General features: G+C 44.0%; 1 protein-coding gene across 1 annotated transcript in view; it reads left to right on the forward strand.

The window, feature by feature from the left end:
* The first annotated feature begins 2549 nt into the window (after nucleotides 1–2549).
* PPM1D (protein phosphatase, Mg2+/Mn2+ dependent 1D) overlaps nucleotides 2550–24708 on the forward strand; it is a 265517-nt gene continuing 243358 nt past the window's right edge. The window contains exon 1 of the mRNA XM_069615075.1: nucleotides 2550–3133. Within this exon, the coding sequence (XP_069471176.1) occupies nucleotides 2818–3133 (316 nt within the window). The 5' untranslated portion in view covers nucleotides 2550–2817. The remainder of the gene's footprint in view (nucleotides 3134–24708) is intronic.

Here is a 24708-nt window from a genome sequence, read left to right on the forward strand (position 1 = left end):
CTAGTGTATGTTTTGGGCACCTGTGGGTGGCCCGCAGAGCAGGGTATGGGCTGGTGGCAGCTCCATGCTGAATTTGACAGGTGCGCGGCATATCCTCCATTTTGGGATATCTCGGCCCTGCCATTGGGATCAGTTGATTCCTAATTGAAAACAAGATGGCCCCTGTGGCCTCTTGCTTTCTATTACCCATTAGCTTGTTTTCCCAAAGTCCTGGGAAGTCCTGACTCTGTCCCTTCCCCCTGACTGGCCGTTAGGTGGAAATGCCATATATGGTATTGTTGTGAAGGCCCGGCCAGACTAGCTGGAGCCTTCCCGGTGATGTATGTTGTGGGTACCTCCTGTGGGTGGGACCTGGGTGAATAGAGTGTGTGACGAATATGCATTCTGTGTTGCGGATGTCTAGTATCTGGTGTTTGTCACAATGGTTGAGACAGCCCTGCCTGAAACTGGTATGAATGCAGCTTGGAGTGTTGAATGGCTCGGTACTTGTTCCAATACACATAACTTGTTGTGAGTGTCTGGAGAGAAGTGAATGGCCTGAATACCTCGTGTGACTGATTGACTGCCTGCCTCTCTGAATGCCCGTAGTCGTGATTGGATGCTTGAGTGTGACCCAGCGCAATGTATGGGAGATCAACAGTATATCTGGGGACCTCTCACTGCTAAGAATCGTGTTCAGAAGCTGAAGTCCACTACGACGAGTAACTGGAGTAACTGAAGCTTGACCTTGAAGCCCTGCTGGACGAGAAGAATTGCTGTTGCTCTCCTTCGCAATCTGAAAGCTGCTGTGCCTCCAAGGACTGACCCAGAGAGGACCTGGTAAGGCGCCCTCTTCCCGAGCTACGAGGGACCATCATGCACAGCTGATCTTTTCCAACGCTCCCTGGTAGACAGACCTTCGACAGGCTGCCGACCCGATACTGCCTTAAAGGGAGTCACTCAAGAAGGATCGGTTGACGCATCGTCGGAGAACTCTACTCCACCAGGTACATTGGGGGGGGTAAACCCTTAATAGGAGGAATTGAGACTATTGAACATATGGACTGGGCTTGTGCTATATATCTTTATTTACAGGTTGCCCAGGTGGGGGGATCTCCACACAGAACTGTGCCTAGTGGTAGGGGTCAGCATTCTGCCTACTGTTTCAACCATCTTGCGTTCCTTCCTATCTCTTTAGCTGGTTTCCTCGTTATTGATCTGTGTGACATTTTAACCGTACAGTTGATGCACTTTAATGAGATTTGATAACATTGGGGGTACCACTTTAGAATTGTATATTTATCATTATTGACTTCCGAGTACAAAGTGCGTTATTGTGATTGTGTACATACCTTTGAATATTAATTATATAAAGACTGTGTTTTCAGTAATACAGTGTGTGGACATTCCTTTGTGGGGGTTCGGGGACTACACTGTACTTAAGAACCAGCCTGCATCACCTCCTGAGAAGCTAGGCCTTGATTGCTCAACCACGTACCAATAATAGAGAATCTTGGCTGGGGTTTTCTGTGCCTCTCCTCTACCATATAGAGAGCGGAAGTACAGACACCCCCTACCAGTCTTTACACACCCTCAGCAGGAGCCAGGCCTGGTGCAGACTGTGGAGGCTGGTGAAAACATGCATAGCTCTCAACCATTTGTCTCGCAAAGGCGGGTGAAATCAACCGATTTTGTTTTTGGCGGGTGAGATGCCCATTGGAATGAATGGCGTGCAGGAGGCTTGGCGGGTGAGTCAGCCCTTTGCAAGGCGGGTGACACCCGCCAAAAGCGGGTGAGGTGAGAGCTATGACACACGGTCACTTTGGTAACCTCATCACCAGTTGTTAAGGGTGTTACATCCGCCTCACGTCCCACATGCGCTGTGACATGGGATGCAAAAAAAGGGCCCGCCTTGCCGGAAGGCAGGCAGTTTGGGCACGATTCCAAACTGGTGCGACGCGTGTTCTGTGCCTCCCGTGCCGCTCACCAGAAGGCCTATGATGTGGTTCCCTCTGATCTCCCTCCCCGCTGGCAGCACCGGCAGAAGAGATACTATAAAAGGGCTCCAGGGAGGCCAGGACCAGCTTATATGCATGCCACACGAAACACACGGGAGCCAGTTTAAAGGTAGAAGTAACTGCTGAGCAGGAAGTCGCTTGCCCCTTTTATTATATATGATCACAGCAAGAGACGTGCTGTGATTACAGAAAACGCAACTCGTGACTGCACGATGGCATGCCTTACCCACAACAGTCTGCCGCCTAAATTAGGAGGGTTGGCATGTATGCAGGTAGGCATGAAAATGAAAACGAATTTGTTGCAGGGGTGGGAGTATTGTACTCTCTGGGGAGGTGTGGGGCATTAATGGGGGTTAGTAAAACGATGGAATGGATTCCTGAGAGGGACCTCATAAGTACTGGGAGGAGGAAGAGGGCCGTGGAGTTAATGTACTACAGTTATTCTCATAAGACTTTATTTTTTACATGTATATGAGGCTTTCTATGTTTAGTGTTTGAAATCATACCTCTCCAAGATGGAGGATATTAAAGGCCACTGAAGAGGTGAGATTTCTTCTATGTCTACCACCAGATCCGAAGGTTCCATTTTGGATTGTGACGTCAACAGACGGGCATGCCCAAACAACAAACGGACAGAGGAAGATAGAGTGGAGAGTGTTCACTTTTCTGAAATAAACAATAGCAGCGCGCGGTTGCTCGTTGGCCACGGCTCGCAATTGCCAAATCACGCACTCTGTCGGTCGTACGCTTGGACCAGCAAAGGCAGGGCTGTCAGGCAGGAGAGCGGCGATCGCCGCTGCAGGAAGAGGTGGAGGAGGGCATGGAGGGCGCCACCCCATTTTCAATAGCAGTCAGCGTCTCCAGCGACCAAGGCGGGCGCCGTTATATGGAGGATTTTACGCGAGTGGTTGTAGAACCTGAACCCATACCCTCCTCTTCACGAGCAGCCTCCTCTGTGGGTTTCTTTGCCGTCTGTGATGGGCACGGCGGGCGGGAGGCTGCTGCCTTTGCAAGGAGTCATCTCTGGCCGTCCATCCGTGAGCAGCGTGGTTTCAACTCCGAGGAACCGGTTGAGGTTTGCGCTGCCATCCGTCGAGGCTTTCTGGAGTGTCACCGGGATATGTGGAAAAAGCTACGTGAGTGCGGGAAGTGTTAAGAGGGTGGGGGACTGCCACATGTGTGGATACGGGGTGGAGGGAAGACGTGCCAATAAAAGCATCGCTGCTTGGGTCTTTATGCATATATACAAACGTGCTTAGTCTACTAAATTAGCCCGGACTCTCAGGCTTTCACGATGTTTTCCAGGTCCCCGGGGAAGAGTGTGACACCTCGGGGATTCATGTGTCATAAGTGACAGTCGGGGATGAACGACTGCGAATGGCATCTGATTTACGGGGTGAGCCCTGCAATACACAGAAAGGCTGCCTTTTAAACCGAAGAATCTGACCTCATTTTGGATAATCGATTCAACAATTAGATCGCAAGAGCTCATTGCTGCTCTGTATGTCACAACACTTGCTGAAAGAAATATGCAGTGCAGCTGAAAATCTGCAGGTTTGAAAGAACGCATAGCATATTTAACCGGGTAAAACATTTCTAATAAGATTCTCCTTTGCCAAGCATAGCACGTACCCTACCACCTTTTATATTGGTGCATACACCAAGAGAGCAACCTAAATTGTGTTGTTGGGTGACATACACGGTTCAAAAGTTTCTGAAATCTGGCAGTGATGACCTGCAACGTAAACTTGTCACTTGCATGTCTCTCAATTCAAATGCAGGTTCTCAAATCCCATATATTTGCTGTAATTTAAAATGCCCGTGCTAGTTGCCACATAGCTGTTATCCTTACAAAGAAATAAGTGTAGTTATTTGGGAAATCCTTGGGCAAGAGCTACTACGGTGCGTACTTCCAACTAAGTTTAGTAAATCTGCGAAAGTATTTTGGGATGCAGCAAGAATTCAAGAAGTTTGTAAATAACCGAGGAACATGGGTTAAGTTAGGGCTTTATCCGTTCCGCCATTTATCCTCTTCCTTAAAGCACTGGCCATCCTTTCTCTGCCACATTTCATTTTCTTTAAATGAATATAACATCGAACAGGACACGGCTTCTATTAATAAAATGTACTCCCTCATCCAAAACAGGATGGCTAACAATAGTCTCTGTCTCAATGGAGAAAAAACAGAGATCCTCATTGTCGGCGACCCAGCCAGACTTGGCAAACTCCACCCTGACTACACATCCATAGTGATAGATCGCACCCGTATCGCTATCTCTCATTAAGTCCAAACACTAGGAGTTCACCTTGACCCCAGTCTCACCATGAATAATCATATTGGCGCACTTGCCTCGTCCACGATATATACATCTAAACTCGTCACACTAAGGCCTTTCCTCTCCACCGAAAACTGCCTCACACTTGCCAGAGCCCTCTTCCTAACAATTATAGATTACGGCAATGTCCTACTATTTAGGCTTTTCTAAAAAGAATCTAAACAAACTGCAACTCTTTCGAAACATAGCTCTCGGAGCTGCTCGGGTCTTTAGCAGAAGAGAGCATATATCCCAGCACAGAAGAGATTCCCACTGGCTTCCAGTACAAGCTAGAATTCTCCACAAAACTCTTACCATCACACATAAATGCATCACAGACAACGCCCCCATCTGTCTCAGCCAAAGCATGTCTCGCAAACCCACTGCCAGAGCACTCGGATCCAGCGCCAATACACCTCCACATCCCACGTTTCACAACCTCCAGAGCAGGTAACACCAGCTTCCCCATAGCAGCTCCCCGCACCTGGAACTCGCTTCCCGCCCACCTTAATAATGAAATCTCCTTCCCGAAGTTCAAGAAACTATTAAAAACTTGGCTGTTTGACAAATACTAACGGCACAAGCCCAACCCAAATTCTATAACCCAACCTGATTTTTACCTCAAATATTTTGTGGAACCCACCGGTCCTTTTTCAACCTATTTAAATGTACACAATGTCAAAGATGTATGTATCTGCCCAAGATGCCTAACATGTAACTGAGATAACTAAGATGAATGTTTTTGCTCAAGATATATGTAACCGTACAAGCTTACTAAAATGTATGTAACCTACGCTGTGATACCTAGGGGTTTGGGCGTGTAACCAAATGCAATAAATAAACATTCTGCATAATTTCCAAACATGTACTATAAAAGCAATTCGTGCCACACAACTCTTAAAATAGGTTATCAGAAATGAACTAACTTCTCAACCAGTTTACTGTCAGATTAAATAACGCAAACTCGCCAATCGTCGATGCACAAAAATGAATGCATTAAAATCCTGTAAATATTAATTAATTGGAGAATAACGTTTAACAAATTAGCATATTGTTACTTGTGTTTTAGGTTGTCATGCACTTCACGTGATCAGACCTAGCTATGCAGGCCTGTTAAGTTAATAACTGCTTTCTAAACTCAAAAGTTCAAACTGACCTAAATCCAAATGTGTCTCACGCAGTGACTTGGATGTGGACGTTTGGCAGTAGACTGTGCTTGGTGCCTCCAATCTTCCCTCCAAGACCAGCAGCAGTGCGCAGTTTAAGAAAAAGGTATTGTGTGCATGAAGTGCATACATAACTTTCTAGTCGCTGCAGACTGGTTTTGGAAGGGCTATTCCTGCCACCTTTGCTCCCAATCACTGATCCAACTCTTAGAGGCAATCTTGATTTAAACGGTGTCATAGTAAGTAGACTCGGATCCCTGTGCAATCTGCAGTTGAAGGCTCGCATCGACTCTGTTTGCAGAGCAACAGGCTTTTGCAGTTCAGAGCTTGTTTGTGCCTGTTATGATGGTTTTTCTCAAGTCGGCTTAGTAAAACCATTCAACTGAGGCAGTACAGGACTCTACTCTTAGTATAAGGCTGTACCACCTGAGTATATGGTAGCGTCGACAGAGCCGCCAGGCTTATTTTAGGAGGGAGAGAGGGCTGTAGAATCAGTACAAATGAAATTGTAATACAAATGATTCAAAGAAACACTATGTATTGTAAAAATAAAGGATTTATTTAAATACAGGTAGGCCCAGATAAATCTAGGGGTAAGCACTAACACATTATATGAAATTACAATATAAAAACACAACACAACACTATACTTGAAAGTACACAGACTCAAGTATAGACCTTATTTGAAGTACCTAACAGTAGTTCTAGGGAAGTGAAAACCTTTTCATACACATTCAGTCTAGGTAAAGCCTATTCTTAGGCAGTAAAAACCAATGGTTACTTTTCCCAATTACACTCAGTAATGCAAGGGCAGTAGACCCTTCCAGTTGTATAATGATTCTCAGTAGAATCACTTAGTCAACTGGACAATATACTTTTGGTGAATAGTGAAACACTTATTCTGGGTGCAGTAGAAACCTATAACTACTTTTGTGAAAACAGTTATACTAGGTGAGTAAAACCTAAGGTGTAATATACAATTACAGGTGCTTTTGAAATCCGGGAACCCCAGATTGAGGTAAGCAGTAACTCTTGTAACTTATTTTGGACGGCACACAGCTAACACAAGGCAAGTAAAACCCACATACTTTGTTTACCCACCCAAAGAAGGGGAGAAGTAATCGTTATTCTAGGTAGGCAACAACCCAATGCAGACTGATTAAGGACAGGCTACTAGCAAGTCCGAGGAAGCAAGACCTAGTTGGGGGACACTCATACAATTATCCTCAAAGGACTAATCTGGTGATGCCAACACTTAACTTTTGGGAAGTGGCACAACCTATTCACAGGATAGTAAAATACCTTCACATCTACTTTCTATTAGACTGGCAAAAGAGTTGCTAAGGAAGAAAAGATGTTAACCATACTTTTAAGAATAGTGCTTCACACATTCAAGATCAGTAAGAACTTTTGTAACTGTTCACTCTTAGAATTAGTTACCAACTCTTTACAAGTAAGTAACTTTTAAAACACTTTTGTTTTCTAGGCAGAAGTCCCAATCCCTTGAAAGTCTTTCCCTTATTCTTGGAGCATGAGTGTTCTCATTGGCAGAAGGGGGGGGGGTCACTAGGACTAGTGACCAACAGGCAGTGTCAGAATAGGTTCTTAGAGTTCCTTAGGAAAACTGGGCAAACGGGTAAGTACTTCACTTTAGAGTTAGAAGAGGGTCCAGGGGCTTCGCAGAAGACCCCCACCCCCCAGCAGGATTCTAGACGTGGGACTGGGTGCACTGGATGAGAAGCCTCTCCATCAACGAAAACAATCCACTGCTACACAGAAATCCTAACGGGCTTAAGATAAGTACATACCCAAGCCAACACAGTACCTCCGCATTGAAGAAGATTTTGCAGCTGGAGAACTTCAGGGACTACAGCCAAATATCCGGTCAGTGTATTCCTTTTCGTGGAGACTGAAAACAAGACCTCAGAAGGGACTTTGCAGCAGGGATCGATGAAGAAGGCTCTATGCAAGGTTTCCCTCGCAGCTGAATGCGGTTTTTTGGATTTGGCGCCTTTTCAAGAAGCACAGAAGAAGACTGAAATTTGCGGTTGAATTCTCGTTGTTACAAATGTCCAAGGCTCTGGTGAGAGGAGTTTTCAGACTCTATTTGTGTCTCTGGAGATCCACCAGGATGCCCGCAGTTTCAGCGAGATTCGAAATTCGGAAGACCGTGCACTTGCCGACGGCTTTAGGTCCCTGGGTATTGGGGTATTACAACAATGCAAGGTCGCATCAACGCACGGGATGGCTCAAAATGCAGGTCTCCTTGAGTCTAGTGGATCTCACTAGGCTCTGGGTCGGGGTCGTCATTTACGGAGATCCCAGGTCGCTTGGAAGGAAGGGCTGCAGCAGGCTCTGGTTACAGAGCAGGCTCTCTGGTTGCTGGAAATCGTCTCGGCCACTTTTCCTTCATCTTCCTCTTCGGTTTAAGTTTCAATGCTCGACATATCTTCAGCTTCCAGCATTTATCAGGAATTACAGCACAGCCTCTGTATTTTCCCCCCGCCTTTTACAAGAAGGGGCAGTCTGGTTTTCCAATCAGGATAGCCAGCCCCCCATTGGGATTTGTCCCCCCCCCCCCTTCAAGCAAGGCGTAAGACAAAGGGCTGCCGAGTTTTGGACTCCTCCCTCACTTCCTGCTCTCAGACAGACTGGAGCCTGGGCAGAGAGTCAGGGGACTCCAGCCAAAGATACAAATTACACAAAGGAATTTCCCGCCCTGGATGTCGGGGGGGGGGGGGGGGGGAGGAAGAAGAAACGACAATAAACACTAAAATGGCGAACAAAGAAGTCCGGGGACAATTTTAGCAAAGATGGTTCGCCGCCATTTTGATAATGATGGCTCCCTCGGTTGGTGTTACTGGAGTTGCGAACAGCTGCGGTAAATGCAAACCATGGTAGTTCATAATGAAACCACTGCCACCAGCCATTGAACGTAAGCTTGTCACTGTAACAGAATTGTCACAGTGTTAATGTGGAAGGGGATACATTGTAACTCCCCAGCACTCCACAAAAGGGTGGGGTGTGCTGGTTTCACTTAACAAAATGTAAAAGGGATCCAAAGAGCTTTTCTATCCTTGGGAACTGTAGTTCACTCAAGGTTAGCACAAGAGAGTTAAAAGGGGAGACTCTAGGGCAACCCAGCAACAACAGGCACTTATTGACAATAAGTTGTTAAAGATGATAACTTTCAAACGACACTATGGAGAGTCTTAAAAATGACACCCATAAAAAGAGATTTGAGTGTGGAAAAAGGTACCCACTCACTGAAGTATTAATGAACAATATCCCACTAATAAAGCAAAGTTCTGGGGTTGACCCAGGTCAGGATGATTTACCAGTTCTGTGCAAATCTTACCTAACAGTGGCAATTTCCCAAAGGTAGTAAGTGCAACTGTCTGTATATAACACCCTTCCCCCTAACCCTGGGACAGGAACAACGCACATTGGATTTGTGTCCCTGAAACGTGCAACGGCAACACATAGCAAAAGCCGTCACAACAAACACCTCTGCAGTGTTAACTGCCAAACCAAATGGTCTTGCAAATGACTGCATGCTGCGAATCCTATGGAATGTCAATGTAGTGTATGCCATCTATCTTCAAGTAAACTGATTTCATCATATGGTTTATCAGTGAGTTTGGCAAGCACCAGCTATTTGTGTTTAATTTGGGCTCCAAGAGGTGTTTATGCGGTTTTGATGCAGGTATTTTCAAACGTTTCCTTATTTGTATGGTTTTCTCACATTTCATGTTTTTAGTGGACTTCAATCTGAAAAGTGTTTTACTTGATGGCTAATGCTAACACAACACAATAGCCTATTTCATAGAGTGGTCAAACATTAAACTACCGTAACAGTTGAATGCCCCCAAAGCTCACACAAGACCAAGTTGTCAGACAGGCTTATGTTTCATACATTTAAATATGATAGATGTTTGTATACGTTTGCTGCAGTGCCACTGTCTCACAATAGTTCAACTATTGTTTGCACTTGTGTTTTTATTTGTTTGAGCTATTAGGTGGTAGTGCTACCTATAAGCCGAAACACCTAGGGAGAAATGGCATATGAGGACATGTACAAATCTTGTAGGTGGTGTTTGATTATTTGCCCATCCATTGACTGTCCATGGCTGTGCTAATCCTTGTGACCATTCCGACCCAGTTCCTATCCAAAGCACCTCGTAGGAACTAATTTTGCTCAATTTTGATAAATCTTTACTATCAAGCTCTGCACTTTAAGTGCCCGTCAGTGTTTTTTCAAAGCAGCCTTTGCGTTAATGATTTAATTGGAGATGTAAACCTGCTACTGATGTAATACAATTCTTAACCAGGTCTGACTTCAGCACTCAATTTATTAGCACTGAAGCCTTGATAAAAACAAGCATTGGCTAGACCAGTGGTTTTGTCTTTATATAAATATTAGGCATTTGCCAGGCACTGCTGTTAGAGGCCTAGGTACCTGCACCATTTTGCACCTGCTGCATCAATGGTCAGTTAATAACGATATGGCAATTCCTGGCAAGTGCCTTTCCCATGCCTACACAAACTGTTGGCATTGCCAATGCTTGTTTTTACATTCCTGTTAAGTGTAGGCACTTGGAAATACTTGTGTTGGTTATGAACACCAAATTGTGAAGATTAGCCACCTAGAAGAACTTGAGTACTCAATGTGATAACCATCCCGCTCTTGCTCCCCTCCTACACACCTCCCTTGTACTATACACGCCCATGGGCTAGCTAAACTACACACAAATACACACCCAACATAATTAAAACTTGCATACAACAATCATCCCATGCACTTGCCCTTACCCCTATTGACACAAGCCAGTGCGCATAACCTTAACTACCAGCTAATTGTACACATAAAACACACCTAACATAAAACATTCACATACAACAACCAACCCAGGAATTGGGCCTCACCCTTAAGCATACAACAAGCCAGTGCATGCAGCCCCACACACGCAGATGCCATGTTTTCCTGTTTCTGGACCTATCCTATCCCTCTACACTCAAGACCCAAACGTGTCCTCTTTCTTGCAGAGCCACGCGAGCACCTGGAGACTGCCCCTGGGTGGTAGCGGTGCACTGTACACGTCAACATAAGTTAACGTAAAACAAGGAACAAGTTATCAACTCATATCATGAACCAGTAGGAAGACAAACGCAGGGGTCTTCGTAATAAATATTTTTATTATGTTTGTGTTTTGCTGAGTCCTTCAACGCGGTTATTTATTTGAATTTGTATACCGAACAGCGGCCCTGGGGCATCGTGGCGCTGTTACAGAATGCTTGCTTAGTACAGACTTACATAGGTGGAGCAACAATGCAGACAATATAAACATCAGTGGAGGAGCTGCGTGTTCTTTGGTTACAGACGAACAGCATAACACCTGTGAGGGTGTTGCAGGTTACAGAGAAGTGACATGATTAGTTGAAAAGTTTGGTTTTCAGCATTTTACGGAAGACTCTGTAGGATTTTTCATTTCTGAGTGCAGAGGGGAGGGCATTCCAGTTTTTGGGGTCTAGGTGTTGCAAGCTGGAATCTCCAGCCTTCGACCTCTTGAAGGAGGGAACATAGATTTGGTTAGAGAGATGTGCTCTAGTGGGTCTGGATGAATAGGTAGGGATGGGCGTTAAGTGACAGGCACTTATGTGTAATAGCCATGGTTTTAAAGAGAATGCGTTCTTTAACCGGTAGCCAGTGTGCGTCTTTCCTTGCCTGGGAGATGTTCCCTTTTAGGAATACTCAATGCTGCTCTGAGGGCATTGTTTTGTGTCACTTGGAGCTTGTTGAGGTTTTTGGCAGAGGTGCCTAGGAAGAGGGCATTACAGTAGTCTAGCTTGGTGCCGACTGTGGCTCTGGCAATTGATAGGCAGTTTTTGTTGACAGGAATGGTTTGACCGCGTTGATGATGTGTTTGGTGAGGGCAGCGGAGTAGGCTATGGCACTGACCTGGCGTGTCATAGACAAGGAGTCAAGGTACACTAGCAGTAATAGTGGTATTGTTGATGTTGAAAGTGCTATATTGGTGGGGGGGGTGTGAGTGTTTGAGTGTTTCGTTAGTGCCTACCAAGAGGATCTCTGTTTTTATCCCCATTGAGATAAAGGCCGTTGGCTGCCATCCGTATTTGGATGGCTGTGTAGATATTGGTTAAGGCCGCAGCGTCTTGTTCATAGATGCCGGTTAGGGGGAGTAGGACTTGTGTCGTCGGCATAGTTTGTGTAGGCTATGTCACGCCGATCCAAGTCATTGAAGAGAGGGAGGGTGAAGATGTTGTACAGGGTAGGTGCAGTACATGAACCCTGTGGGACTCCAGTGTATAGTGGTGGGAGAGGCACACTCGGAGAAGACTCTCATGAGCCTTCCTCTGAGGAAGGACGCAATCCATGCTGTGGCTTGCTTGTGGGGAGAAGTGGGCCGCGTTTTATTAGTTGCTTGCCGAGAATATCATGGTTGATGAGATTAAAGGCAGCCGACAGATCAGTGCCGGTTTGCCTTTTTGTCCATAATGTCTCCCAGTTGGATTTTGAGATCAAGAAGGGCAGATTCTGCCTCCACCAGACCTATGTGACTAATCAATACCAACTGCCTCACCATCCCCAGATTCAAGCTCTCAAAGGTTGGTGGCTGCAGCTTCCTCGTCAAAGCGGCCCAACTTTGGAACTCCCTGCCACATCCTATCGGAGAAGAGCAACCCTATCTGAATTTTAGACTCTACTACATCAACTGGCTGAAGTCTACCGACATTTGAAGTCCGCTCATGTGCAATGCACACTGTTGTACCATATCTGTATATACACCTGCACCCTACACCACATTTGTATTTTCTGTTCTATGTACTTTTTGACCTATTCCTGTCATGTATCTAACTTTCCTGTTCATATTCTATAACTTGTTAACTTAAGCCTTGCATTTTCTGTAACTGCTGCACCCTGATACCCCCAGGTCTGGTGCGCATTATAAATGAATAAACAAACACATTATGTGCTGTTTCTGACCGGCTCGCTGCGTGCAGCACAGAAAAACATGTCAACTGCTCTTACGTGGCCTGCAATTTTGTGATGCAATTGTGCTTCAAAGCCACCCCTATTTTCTCTCTTAGTAATTTTATTTACACTTCACTGTTTGGCTGGAAACACTTAGCTATCTATAACCTGAAATGTATCAGAAATCCTGGCACCTGAAATGTATCAGAAATCCTGGCAGGCTTACGTTGCCCTTAGTTTGCTCCTAGAATATCTGGCCCTTTCACTTCGGAGGGAAACACACATTGGTAATATCTGTGCTTGTCATCTTGTTTATTTTTAACCTAAAATCACACTTCTCAAGCCAAGTTAGGGATCCTGCTAATCAATTGCTTAAGCCGTTATAATTGCTTTGAAAGGGCATTCTCGCCTAATTCAGCAAGGAAACTCGGCTTGCATGGGAAGTCTTCGATAACCCTGGCTGCCTCTCCTTCATTCAGGTCTGTGATAGCCACTGCCTGCTGGAGCAGCCCCTCCTTTCTTCTCTGTCCAGCTCCCAGAATAGACCGCACACTGTAGCTTTTCAGCACACATGCAGCCACCCAACAAGTCCTCGGATCCCAGAACTTTTCTTCCTTTTCTCTCACCAACCTCCTTCCTCCACTCTCTCGATCAGTTCCTGACACCACTCCTCTTTCTCAACCCTTTGAACTCCCTTTTTTGCTTCCCTGCCCTTTACTTTACTATCTGCCTAAAGAGAACATATTTTCACTTGTAATTTCACACCTCCTTTCATGTCATGCTTCAATCAAATATCCCCTCCTAAACCAGCCCAGTAATTTTTTACCCCCCCCTCCCCCTGCTTCTTCACAGTGAACCTGATACAGTGTTGAGCTTGGTAGCCCAGGAAAGATATTTTAAACCTTTTCATTAAAATTTCCTGCGCTGGAACGATGGCTGCTTTAGGTAGAATGATTCTGCAAATTCATCGTGTTCAGAGTTCCACGTCCACACTTTAGGTTGGTCTGCATTTTGTGCTTTTTATTTTCCAAGCCAGCACTGCAGAGTAACATGCCTGCTGTCTGTACCCTCAGTTTGCACCCATATTTTGCCCCCAAAACCAACCCCATTCTAATCTCTAATTATATTAGTCTGATTAGGGCTTAGTATATTCGTTCCTAGTAAGTTTGTCCCTATGCTAAAACTACACTATGCCTATGCTATGCAATGCTAAATCCCAAGTCACCTCTTTGTCAACACACACACACTGTATGCAATATCATGATCCTTTATTCACTGGCACACACGTTCTATAGGAGACTGAGGTGTCGATAAAATTCTTGGCCCGGTTAAAATTTGCACCACTTGTAAAATACTGCACTACTTGTTCATGCAGCACTCTGCTCTCAACTGGTTAATGTTAAAGGACATTTGTACCCTGCACAATCACCACCAGAGTGGTCCACTGGCGCTCTGGTGGCTCTGAAAGAGGAAGGGAGGGTGAGTTAGTGGGAGGAAGCTGAACAAGTGCAAGAGAGCAGTGATGTGCTGTTGGCGGTCTGAGACCGGTGGGTCCGTTGGCTGGGCCTGGTTTGTTTGCGGCCGGTAGTCTTCGTGTACTATTGTGCGAGTCTGTGTTTTTTTTTTTTTTTTCTTTTTTTTTTTTTTTGTGCAATGTAGTGAAGTTTGTGCGGTTTGTTGTGCTGTAGGTTTGTGGTGGTTTGGTTTGGAGTTTGAGAGGTGTATGCAGAGGAGAAATTGTTAGTGGAATTGGTTAGTTGGCATCGCTATCGTGAATTGAGGTGCTGGGCTTGCGTTATCTCACCAGATGGGGTGCGGGAGCACCCCTGCGCCTTTGTCCTGATCTGGGCCCAAACGTCATTCAAGGTCCCTATCTGGCCCCCACCTCCATCTGCCTCCCTCACAGCCCCATCTGTCCTCCCTTCCTGCTCTTATGGCCATTGCACCTGCCAGTGTCCACAACTCAGCTAGAGTGGTGAGTGCCAATATCCCGACAATTCCACAACACTGTGGTATCTGGTAGCACCTAAAGGGCGATTGAAGATGTTGGTTGGGGTTGTTGACTCCGTCTCCATGGGTGTCGCCTGTGTTTCACTCTACCCGGCATCAACCGTCCAGGTGCCGTGGAAACTTCCCTATCGCTTCTGGGAGCTGTCGGTGTCCTCTCCATTTTAGTCATCCTTTTTCCTTTCTGTTTTGGTTTTCAGTTTGAGTCTGTGGTGTTGAAGAGCCAGGTATTTTGTAATTTCCCGAATTTTAGGTGATCTTTGGTGTTATTTCTTTTGGGATGTTGTTCCAGGTTTTTGAAGGTAAGTGGCAGAAGGAGGTGCCTCCAAGTTTATTCTTAAGTTATGGTTTTAGTTCCAGGCGGATTTCATTGCTTGACCTGAGGAGTGTCATTAGCTTGTAGATTGTTTTTTTTATTTTGTGGGAATTCTGCTCCTTGTCCACTGATTGCCCTGTGCTTTATTCACATTGTTTTGAAGGTGATGCAATGTTTTACTGGGAACCAGTGTAGTCTTTTTAGGGCAGGAGCGATGTGGTCTCTTCTGGATAGTTTGAGGAGTAGTCCGGCCGCTGCATTTTGGATCCGTTATAGTTTCTTCAGGAGGTATTCTGGTATTCCGAGGTAGAGGCTGTTTGCATAGTCGGTTCTTGACATGATGAGGGCGACGATAGTGAGTGTTTTGTGCATGAAGGAGAGGAAAGGTAGGATTCTTATCGTGCGGAGGAGGAAAAATAATTTCTTGACTGTTGCATTTATTTGTGGTTCTAAGGTTAGGGTGTCGTCCATTAGGACTCCCAGATTTTTTACTACCTTAGATGATGTTGGTGCGGTTCCCATTTCCCTTGGCCACGGGGTGGTGGTTTCTTTCTCTTGGTCTTTGGATATGATAATGATTTCTGTCTTTCCTGGGTTGATTTTCCAGTTGTTGGCATTCATCCAGTTGAAGGCTTCTTTTAAACCGTCTATTAGGGTTGACTGATAGGCTTCGGTGTCTTTGATTATGATTTGAGTATCATCTGCGAAGTTGTAGCATGTAATGTTGTATTTTTTTGAAGATTCTGATAACTGGACTCTGGTAGATGTTGAAGTACAGTGGTCTGTAAATGGTATGCATGCAAAGTTAAAATGAGCTGTATTTACACAATTTAAATGTGTAGAAAGGCCAACTATTACGTCTATCTGTAGGTCTGGTTCCGGGTGTCTATTTTCATTTTCTTTCCCAACAATATGTAGGAATATGGTTTCACTTGAATGCCCCTTTTGGTTTATTAAGTGCTCTAGAAGTGATGGGGTTAGGTAGTACACCAATTTTGATCTGTTAATCTGGGAAAGGAAAAAACATATGAAGAGCGTGGTTGGATTACTTAATTCGAGTGCTCAGTAATGATGGATGATTATGTGAAACATGAAGGTATACAGGAGACTCCTATGAAAATGGGCTAGTCGCCTATATCAATATTCATCTATTACAGGGAAATATTAAGACTCCTGTCTCTGAATGATCAAAAGCAGTTCTGGAAATCTTTGTCAAGATTGCCTAAGGGGGGGGTAAAGATGCTCCGATAGTGGCGATTTAGGAAGAGAAATTTGTGGTATTTTACACAATGAAATTCCGTGGGGTGGGGGTTTACACTCGTAAGGACCAGAGTTGACTGCGTATGAACAGTTGCATTCTGCACATTCTCCAGAAAACAGTCACACGTTGATTATTTACCCAAGTGGACCTAGCAAGGGTGTCGGTACTCAAGTGGGTGGACCTGTACTAACATTTAATACAAGGTTGCGAGTTACATTATTATTTTTTTTTTATGACTTTTCTGGATTTCAAATCCGCTTTCAGTGCAGTAGATGAGTGGGGTGTCTCCTCTCTTAATGTCCCTGTGGGCTTGCTAGGTTTGGTTATTGTGCTACATATAAGGCAAATGGATCACAATTCACGTCAATGCTGAGGGCCTGTTGCCAGAGAATATCTTGGTATCCAGAGGAGTAAAACGAGGGTGCATCCTGGCCCCTTATTTACCCATTACCTTTTTGATTTCCCTGCTGCGATCGGAGTCTTATATATTCCTCTGAGACCTGCACACATGAGTGTCAGGTGGCAGGCTTATGTCGACGACCTGATCCTACTAGATCAAACCCCTTGTGTGCTCCAGCAGAGTCTTGCACAGGAGAATACCTTACTTTTAAATCAGCGGGGGAGGTCTTAAGGGGGATACGAAATACTAAGAAATACAAGTGGTATCTTGGAAGACCTGTTGTGTAGGTGGTGGCAGAAGAATTCAGATACTTGGGCTTTTATATCTGAATGCACCTGGGGCAACGTAACCTATTAAAGTTTAAAACAAGATTTTCCTATTACTCTCCATTTCACAATTTTGATCGGATGAAGGGGCAATATTCTTGGTTGCCCTTAGTTGAATCATATTGGTGGCAAATTGTGCCTGTGGCCTAGATATTAACCTGAGGGTTGATTTGATGGCTATTGCTAGACTTCAAGGCTTCACACGCCCCTGTGCAAGCAATTGGAGTTAGCTTTAAACCCTCTAAGGGTGCAAATAATGAAAAGAAAGCTCATGATGTTTGCAAGAGTGCTTTATGCTAAGGCAAACTATTCCACCATCTGGGTGGCCTTGAAAGTATCGATTGTGCTTGCACGTCTCTTTGTAATTTCTCCATAGAATGCAGGGACTTGATAAAAACATTGGATCTGTCCTTGGAATCTGTGGAGAGAATACACATTTCTATGGTGATTTTCCAAAAAAATAGAATGCTAGGCTAGATTTTGACTCCTTTGAGACAGCAGTATTTTGATTCTTATTAGAGATTTTAGATTAATGACAGGAGAGCTTCTGGCAACGATTATTTTATGGTTGGCAAATTGCAGCAGCGATTGCCTGCTAAACATTTATTTTGTCTAAAATAGGATCTTAGAAGGGGTGTAGACTTTTAATTGTGGCTTCCTTCTCTTTGCCGGGGTAGCAAGCTTGTGTAACTAGTATAGTTAACTGATGTTATGGAATTGTATTTTTATAAATATTTGTTTTTCTCATTTGTAGCAAATTGTTCAATACTGGTTGTAGCGTGCAGTCCTTTTGGGGTATATGCCATGTTTAATATGCCTCTAATTTTAGATGATAGTCTATATTTGGTGATAAATCAAATATGCGAAGGCCAACTTTTTTGTTGGGGCTTGAATAATGCATGTCTGGGAATGTCAGTGAATTTTCTAAAAGCTGCCTGTCTGATACCATCTCTTTTTGAAGCGTTTACACCTGTCCTCACAGGCGGACAAGCAGTCACTATCTATTGAACAGTTTCTTTTAGCCCTGAGAAACTCAGAACATTAAATATTATGGATAGTGTTGGATGGATGGAACGAGCGAGGAGGCATGGAGAATAGAATTGCCTGCAGGCTTTTGTTTTTCTTCTTTTTACAAAATAAGTTTGGATTTGTCAATTGGATTATGTGATTGGTAAATACAAAAATTGTTTATTAAAGGTCCTAGTAAAATGTAAGTTAAAATCTTTGTTGTTCTAAAAATCATTCTTCAATTCCGATTCTGTACCTTGCCACAAGATAAATAAGTCATTGATGTTTCAGAAGCAAATGATAGTCTCATTCCACGGTTTTGATTTCTTTGTTTACGGCCAAAGGATCCTCCCGAAAACCCACTACAAGATTTGCATTGGATTGGTTTATGTTCAAATCTGACAATATCTGGACTACTGTTATAGAGAGAGATGTGAGCCCAGCCAGGGAATTGCCACACAAAACGGGGGAGCGATCTGTCGGGATTCTAAGGACTGTGACATAGGGAATGGGGCTAGGGACGAGTAAACGAGGTAGTGGCACTTGGAGGGGCTTAGTGTCAGTGTTTGTGGATGGTGGTGCAGAGAAGTGGGAGAGAAAAGTGGATAGCAGGGCCAGGGTGTGGGAGGCAGATGGAAAATAGTGGTTCTTAGAAAGCACTTACCTAGAAGCAACATGCTTAAAAGTTGCTGATAGTCTGTGCTCCACTCAGGCTTCCAGATAACGTTCGCACTAGGCCTTTTTACACATGAAAATCTTGTAAATACAACAGCTTTATTATTTTCCCTTTGTACATTTACGCACAAGTTTAGAGCACAGGGCAGTGTAAAGGTCAGGTTACTTGACAGAAACCATATGCTTCTTTTTATTATTTTTTTATCTACATGGTTGTAATTGCAACCCATGGAGAAAAGCCTCTGAAACAGAATGTATTTCTCTGATCATTTCAATAAAGGAAACTACACACTGTGATAAAAGGAATGGTTTCTTTCCATTCAGCTTCGGCTGTGTGTAGATGCTCATAGAGCAAACAGAAGCACTGTGCATATTTATTTTCCTAGCATTAGTGTGTGAAGATGGAAAACCAGGTTGCAATTGAGAATTAATCTTTTGTAACAAAATGTGCTTTTTTTTGCAGTGAAAGCAAACCAGTATTGCACAATTATATTTTTCAGAGTTCCTGTACTGTGTGCATAATCATGCTGAGGCAGATACTTTTTACACTTGTAATTTAATTTACACTCTAATTATAAAAGAAATGTAACATTAAGAGTATGACAGTCTAGTTTACATCCACTCAACTTTGCAGTCAATGGGGTACATTATTATAAATGGTCACTGGCAGCAGAGTCTTTGCTCAAGGGTGAGTGATTGATGCTCAGTTTGCTGTCTTCTGAAGGATATTAGCCAATAAGATAGCTCAGCCAGTTGAGCGATTGTTGCTGCTATCTGCGTGATTTGCAGGTTCGAATACCAGCAGAGCCAACTCATCCTTTCATCCTTTCATCTTTTCAAGGTCGATAAAGGAGTACCAACTTGGGTTTTGTGATAATTGTGAAAAATATGTTCTATGTACAAGCGCTATATAAATAACAATTTGAAAAATATATTGGGTATAGAATTTAGCATGGAGTTCATCTCTGCACTGTTGTATCATAACATTGGCATACCGGTAGGGAGTAATAGCTGCAGGAAATAAGGACTTGAATTTAAACATCAAAAGACACTTTGCTGACGTAAAATGCTAATCGGCATCAAAGTAAAAATAAACATCAAAAGAAAATTCTGATATCAAACCTCAAAGCACACAATACAATTCAGATTTGCTTTATTATGTAATTGGCTAGGTTTTTGTGTGTTCAACATTTTAATATACAAGAGAGATCAAATGGCCAGGGCTTGGAGAAATAATGAAAGGTGTATTCTGTCACAATGCCGAAAGCGTGGTAATGATTTCTATAGTTCTTACACATGTCGGCTGGCTGTCGCATATATTTTACTCTCTTGAAATTCTTTACTCTCAAAGTTTGAAAATGGGAAGTAAAATACTCCCTTAAAATCGTATGTCTCCACTCTCACAGACAATAAGAGGAGGTGCCTTAGACTCCCTGTCCTGTCCCTCCTCCACTCATTGATTGGCTCAGGCATGACAGATAGTTGGGCTGCTGCACTTCTGTGCGTGCTGTCCCGTCAGGAAAGCATGTTCTTCTTAAGTACAGTTTATTTTTTTGACTGCTGCGGGCAGCGGGTGGGGCTCTTTGACTGCCCCGTGTTGCTAAGGGAGTCCGGTCGGAGCCCCGGTTTGGCGCCTACCTGAGCCTCGCAGTGCCCGTCCAGTTGCAAGTTAAATGGAACAGCACAGTTCGTTAGAGACAATGTGCTATTTTTCTTTGTCTGGTAACTTTAAGGGTACAATTGTAACTGAACCTTCATGCATGTCAATTGGTACAGAAAGCACTCCCAGTCTCAAGAATGCTTCAACGTTTTGTTATTTGTGGGGCTTATTGGCGTCCCTCTCTCACCTCCCCACAAACATCCTCCCTAACCCAGGGTCAGTAGTGCCTAATTCGTGCAAGAGCTTCTTGACCCTTACTGTCTAATACCTCTTGATCTTTTGATGTTCTCCCTGAAAGCAGGCTCTTTATCTCTCTCAGGAACTTCCAAACTTTCTCTAGAATCGCAAAGCACACCTGCATAAGCCTTGCACCTGCACACAGATACATCTTTGGTTGCTCTGGCGCTGCTGGTGCTCTACTTCTGCATCTATGCCCTTATTTACAGGACACAGTGTCTGTTATACTTGGGGTCCAACCGGAACACTGGAGCTGGAGCCAGTGTCTCCTTCCTGTACAAATGCACTGCTGTCTTAGAACCCTTGCTTTCCAATGAATTTAACTATTCAGAGAACACTTTTTTAATTACCTCAAAGGCTTCCTCCATTCCCTGAATAAATTTTCAGGACTTTGACGAACATTTAGAGACTTGAACTGTATGATTTGTACAGTAGACTTCTCAAATGTCTTGTGTGGACTTATTTATTATTTTTTGTTGGTTCTTTCAAGTGTTTTTACTATACCCACCTGACCAAATTGTGCTAACTTTGGCAAATCCCCATCCGCTGTCTTCCCAATTTTAAATCAAGTGCTGTCCCTTGCCAAAGTACTTTACTTTTGAAAGCGCTTAGAATCTTGCTCAATGTGGGTGAACACGCGGGAACCAGAGACGGAGCTTTCTTTGCCTCAGAGTATTTGTTACTGACAGCATATGAAGAACAGCATTCAGAATTTAGGTCCGTGGTAATGCAGGTTTCCTTTAGTATTTTAAAAAGTGCAGACTCGCATGTGAACTCGCTAGTGCCACGCATTTTGATAAGAGCAATGTTGATTCAAACGGACTGCTAGTGAGCGTATCTGATAACGAATTACCATCATAAGAAAATGTAAGTGTTTTGGATAAGTTGGCGAATAAAACATTGCCAGCAATTTGATTTAGTATGGCATAAAGAAGTTTTAAAACATGTTTCTACTTTAGATATACAATATCCAGTTTATTTTGTTTTGTTGTCAACCTTTGCCAGTTAATGGTTTCCCCAAATTTAAGCAGTGCTATTACTTGTTTGGTTCTTTACTCCTGACTTTCCTTCAAGGCTAGCCGTGGCCAGTAATAAATCCAATAAGCCTGAAACACTTGCTTTCTTTGCTCAACATGGTAGTTGTTGATTTTGATTGTTGTGATTAGGCATTCATTGGCAGACGCACCCGATCTTGGCTTTATTTTTTTATTGAAAAAAACCCATCTCCCTCACCAGAATCAATAAAACTAACTTTGAACATTTCAAATAATGTCTTAGTTCAAGTGACCAGGTAAAGAAACCTCTTGTTCACCCAGCTCTTTCCGGGTCTCTTGTTAACGCTTTCTCGTTTGTGCACTCCCCTTCAGGCTTTTGCCCGCTGTGTCCAGGGGATCCAGCGTTCCTATCAACGATTTCCTCTTTTTTCCACTCTGTGTCGCTGTTTCTGAAATGATTGCTCGAACATGGTGCTCTGAATAAAATAAAGTAGCTTATATTCTTTCAGACCTCTTTTTGACTTATTATTATTATTTATTTTTTTAAGCAAGGAGACTGCTCAGTTATCTATACTTTTTGAGCGATGGGAAGTAAAGGGTGGATCCTTTCCCATTTTACTTGCAATTACATTCTGCTTGGGCTGCTTGAACTTGATGTAGTGAACTACCAGCTACCCTCCTTTTGCAGTGAGGGGGAAATGGGCAGAAAGTTGAAGCAGGTTTTGAGGTTTTCACAACAAATAATGGCTTGTAGGTTAACTTATGAGGCAAGTAAAGGGGAGCACTCTCATTCCTGCTCCCAGACTCTTCCTCTCTTCTGCTCCCAAAAAATGCAGACCACTGCATGCATGTTTGAATCCTTTGCATATACGGACCAAAGAGTCCGACTACCTACCCATGTCAAAGGTAGAACCCTCGACTGGTTAGCAGACCTAAATTGCAATACCACTATATCCTCGGTGGAACCATTACTGTGGACTGACCACTCCTTACTTACCTTCAATTTGCAGGACTGCATTCCCCTGACTAAGACTAATGTCTCGGCTCCTGCCATTCCAGCAAGGAAAAAAAAAGAAACCGTGGAGAACCTCATACCTTTTCTTGACCATCTTCTTGACCATCAGCCTCTTGATAACCCAGCAGAGCTAGTGGAACTGTAAAACAATCAATAATGCACTAGACTCCATTGCACTTGTAAAAATACATAAGTAAATCTACCGCCCATCTGAACACTTGGTTTACCCCCAAACTTTTTTTTAACCGAACTTTATTTTCATTTTTCACTTAAGACAATAGTTGAGCTTTCGTTACATGTGTTAAGAACATTGTTTATCAACAAAAACCTCTTATTCCACACCCTTGAACTTTCTTGTAGAGTCTAGTATTGTCTTCATACTTTTCCCCTCCCCCTCCCACCGGCCCCCCCTTCCTTTTTATTAATTGAACCAATCAAAACCATGGTTGTAACCAGAACAGTTCCAAGAGGCAACCCCTCTGCCATATCTTCTGCTGCTTTTATCTGATATGGATGTTTCTAAGTGCCCGGGGTTTAAAGTATTGATTCTCCCGCTCCCCCACATAGTCCTGAAGTGGATCCCATATGGCCAATAATTTCAGGTATGTCCCTGATTTTGTGGCGCAGATGTTCTCCATTGCCATGACTCCCCACACTTTCACCCACCACCATGGAGTTGTAGGGCCCTCCACTGTCTTCCATCGTTGGGCCACTGTCATCCTTGCTGCAGCCAGAAGGTGGGTTATGAGGGTCGCTCTGTTACCTGAGGCTGCATATATCCCTTCTGCCACTGCCCCCAGCAGATTGACTTTCGGGGACCATGGTAGGTCTGCGCCCGTCATGTCCCTGATCAGGCTCAGTATTTCTTTCCAGTATATTTTTATTCTTGGGCACGACCACCACATATGGAACATGTCTCCTCTTTCTCCACACTGACGCCAACATTCTGGGGGGTACGTGGGGATCATTCTGTGTATTCTACTTGGGGGCAAATACCAGCGATAACATAGTTTGTATGCCGATTCTTTAATTGCTGCTGATTTGGATAATTTATGCACCCTCCTCCAGATTTGACTCCATACTTCCTCTGTAATCTCCTCTCCTATGTCCCACTCCCAGTCCTTCATATACTGGAGGGAGTCGTCTGTTTGCGCTTTATCCAGTAGCTTGTATAGTCTAGTAATCCCTCTTTCATGTGTACCCTCCCGTATTGTTAGTTCTAGGCCTACTGGGGGTCGTAACCCTGCTCTTTTTACCTCTGGGTGTGAGATCCAGTGAAGCAATTGAATATATTTAAATCTATGGTTTTCGACGAGACCGAATCTATGTTTGCATACTTCGAAGGTTAGTGGGGCATCGACCTGATACATATCTTGTAGGGACAATGTGTCTGCTTTGCTCCAACCTTCCCAGAACCTTTTGTGAAGGCCAGGTGATAAATCTGGATTATGCGTGATAGGGGATAGTGGGCCCAGACCTAGTTTGACCCCCCCCCCGCCCCCTGCTACAGATAGCCTTATCCCAGCTGTGTAGGGTCGTTTTAGTGGCCGCTAATAGGATACCTCCCGTATCTCTTGTTTTTAGGAATGGTAGCTATATGTTCTATTTTCCCCCAACCTGGAAGAGGGTCTTTACCCGCCCATTTCAATGCTGGTGCCAATTGAGCAGCTAACGCATCTCCCCATATCAGGGACTCCCAGCCCCCCAAGAAGTGTGAGCCGCATCAGGATCCTTTTTTGTATCCTCTGCTTCTTATTTCCCCAGATAAATTTAAACGCAGCCTTTTGGAGTTCTTGGATCTGTTTTAGGGGGGATGGCCACTGGGGTTGAGTTTACTACATACAGTAATTTGGGTAGCAAGGTCATTTTTATCGCCGCTATTCTAGCAAACCAGGAGAATTCCTGGGTATCCCATCTCTGCAAATCTTCCCGCAGGCGCTTCCATAGAGGTGTAATGTTTGCCTTGAACAGATTCTTGACAGTTCTAGTGATATGGATTCCTAAGTATTCGATGGACTGTTTTTCCCATTTCAGGGAATAACGTTCCTTCAGGAAAGCTATGTCCCCACTACCTTCGGTTATATTCAACGCTTTAGATTTTGAATAGTTTATTGTGAACCCTGATGTCTTTTCGAACTCCTGCAGTTCTCTAATTATTCTGGGTAATGTGTCCTGAGTCTGCCATATAGAGCATGATATCATCTGCGTAGAGGGCTATCTTGTTTTGGATCTCCCCGGTGCGCACCCCTCTAATTCCCGGGTCTTCCCTTATTCTGCTGGCAAATGGTTCCATTGCCATGGCAAATATGAGCGGGGATAGAGGGCACCCCTGCCGA

The sequence above is a fragment of the Ambystoma mexicanum genome, chromosome 9 (genome assembly GCF_040938575.1).
Source record: "Ambystoma mexicanum isolate Mex_15411 chromosome 9, UKY_AmexF1_1, whole genome shotgun sequence".
Taxonomy (NCBI): domain Eukaryota; kingdom Metazoa; phylum Chordata; class Amphibia; order Caudata; family Ambystomatidae; genus Ambystoma; species Ambystoma mexicanum.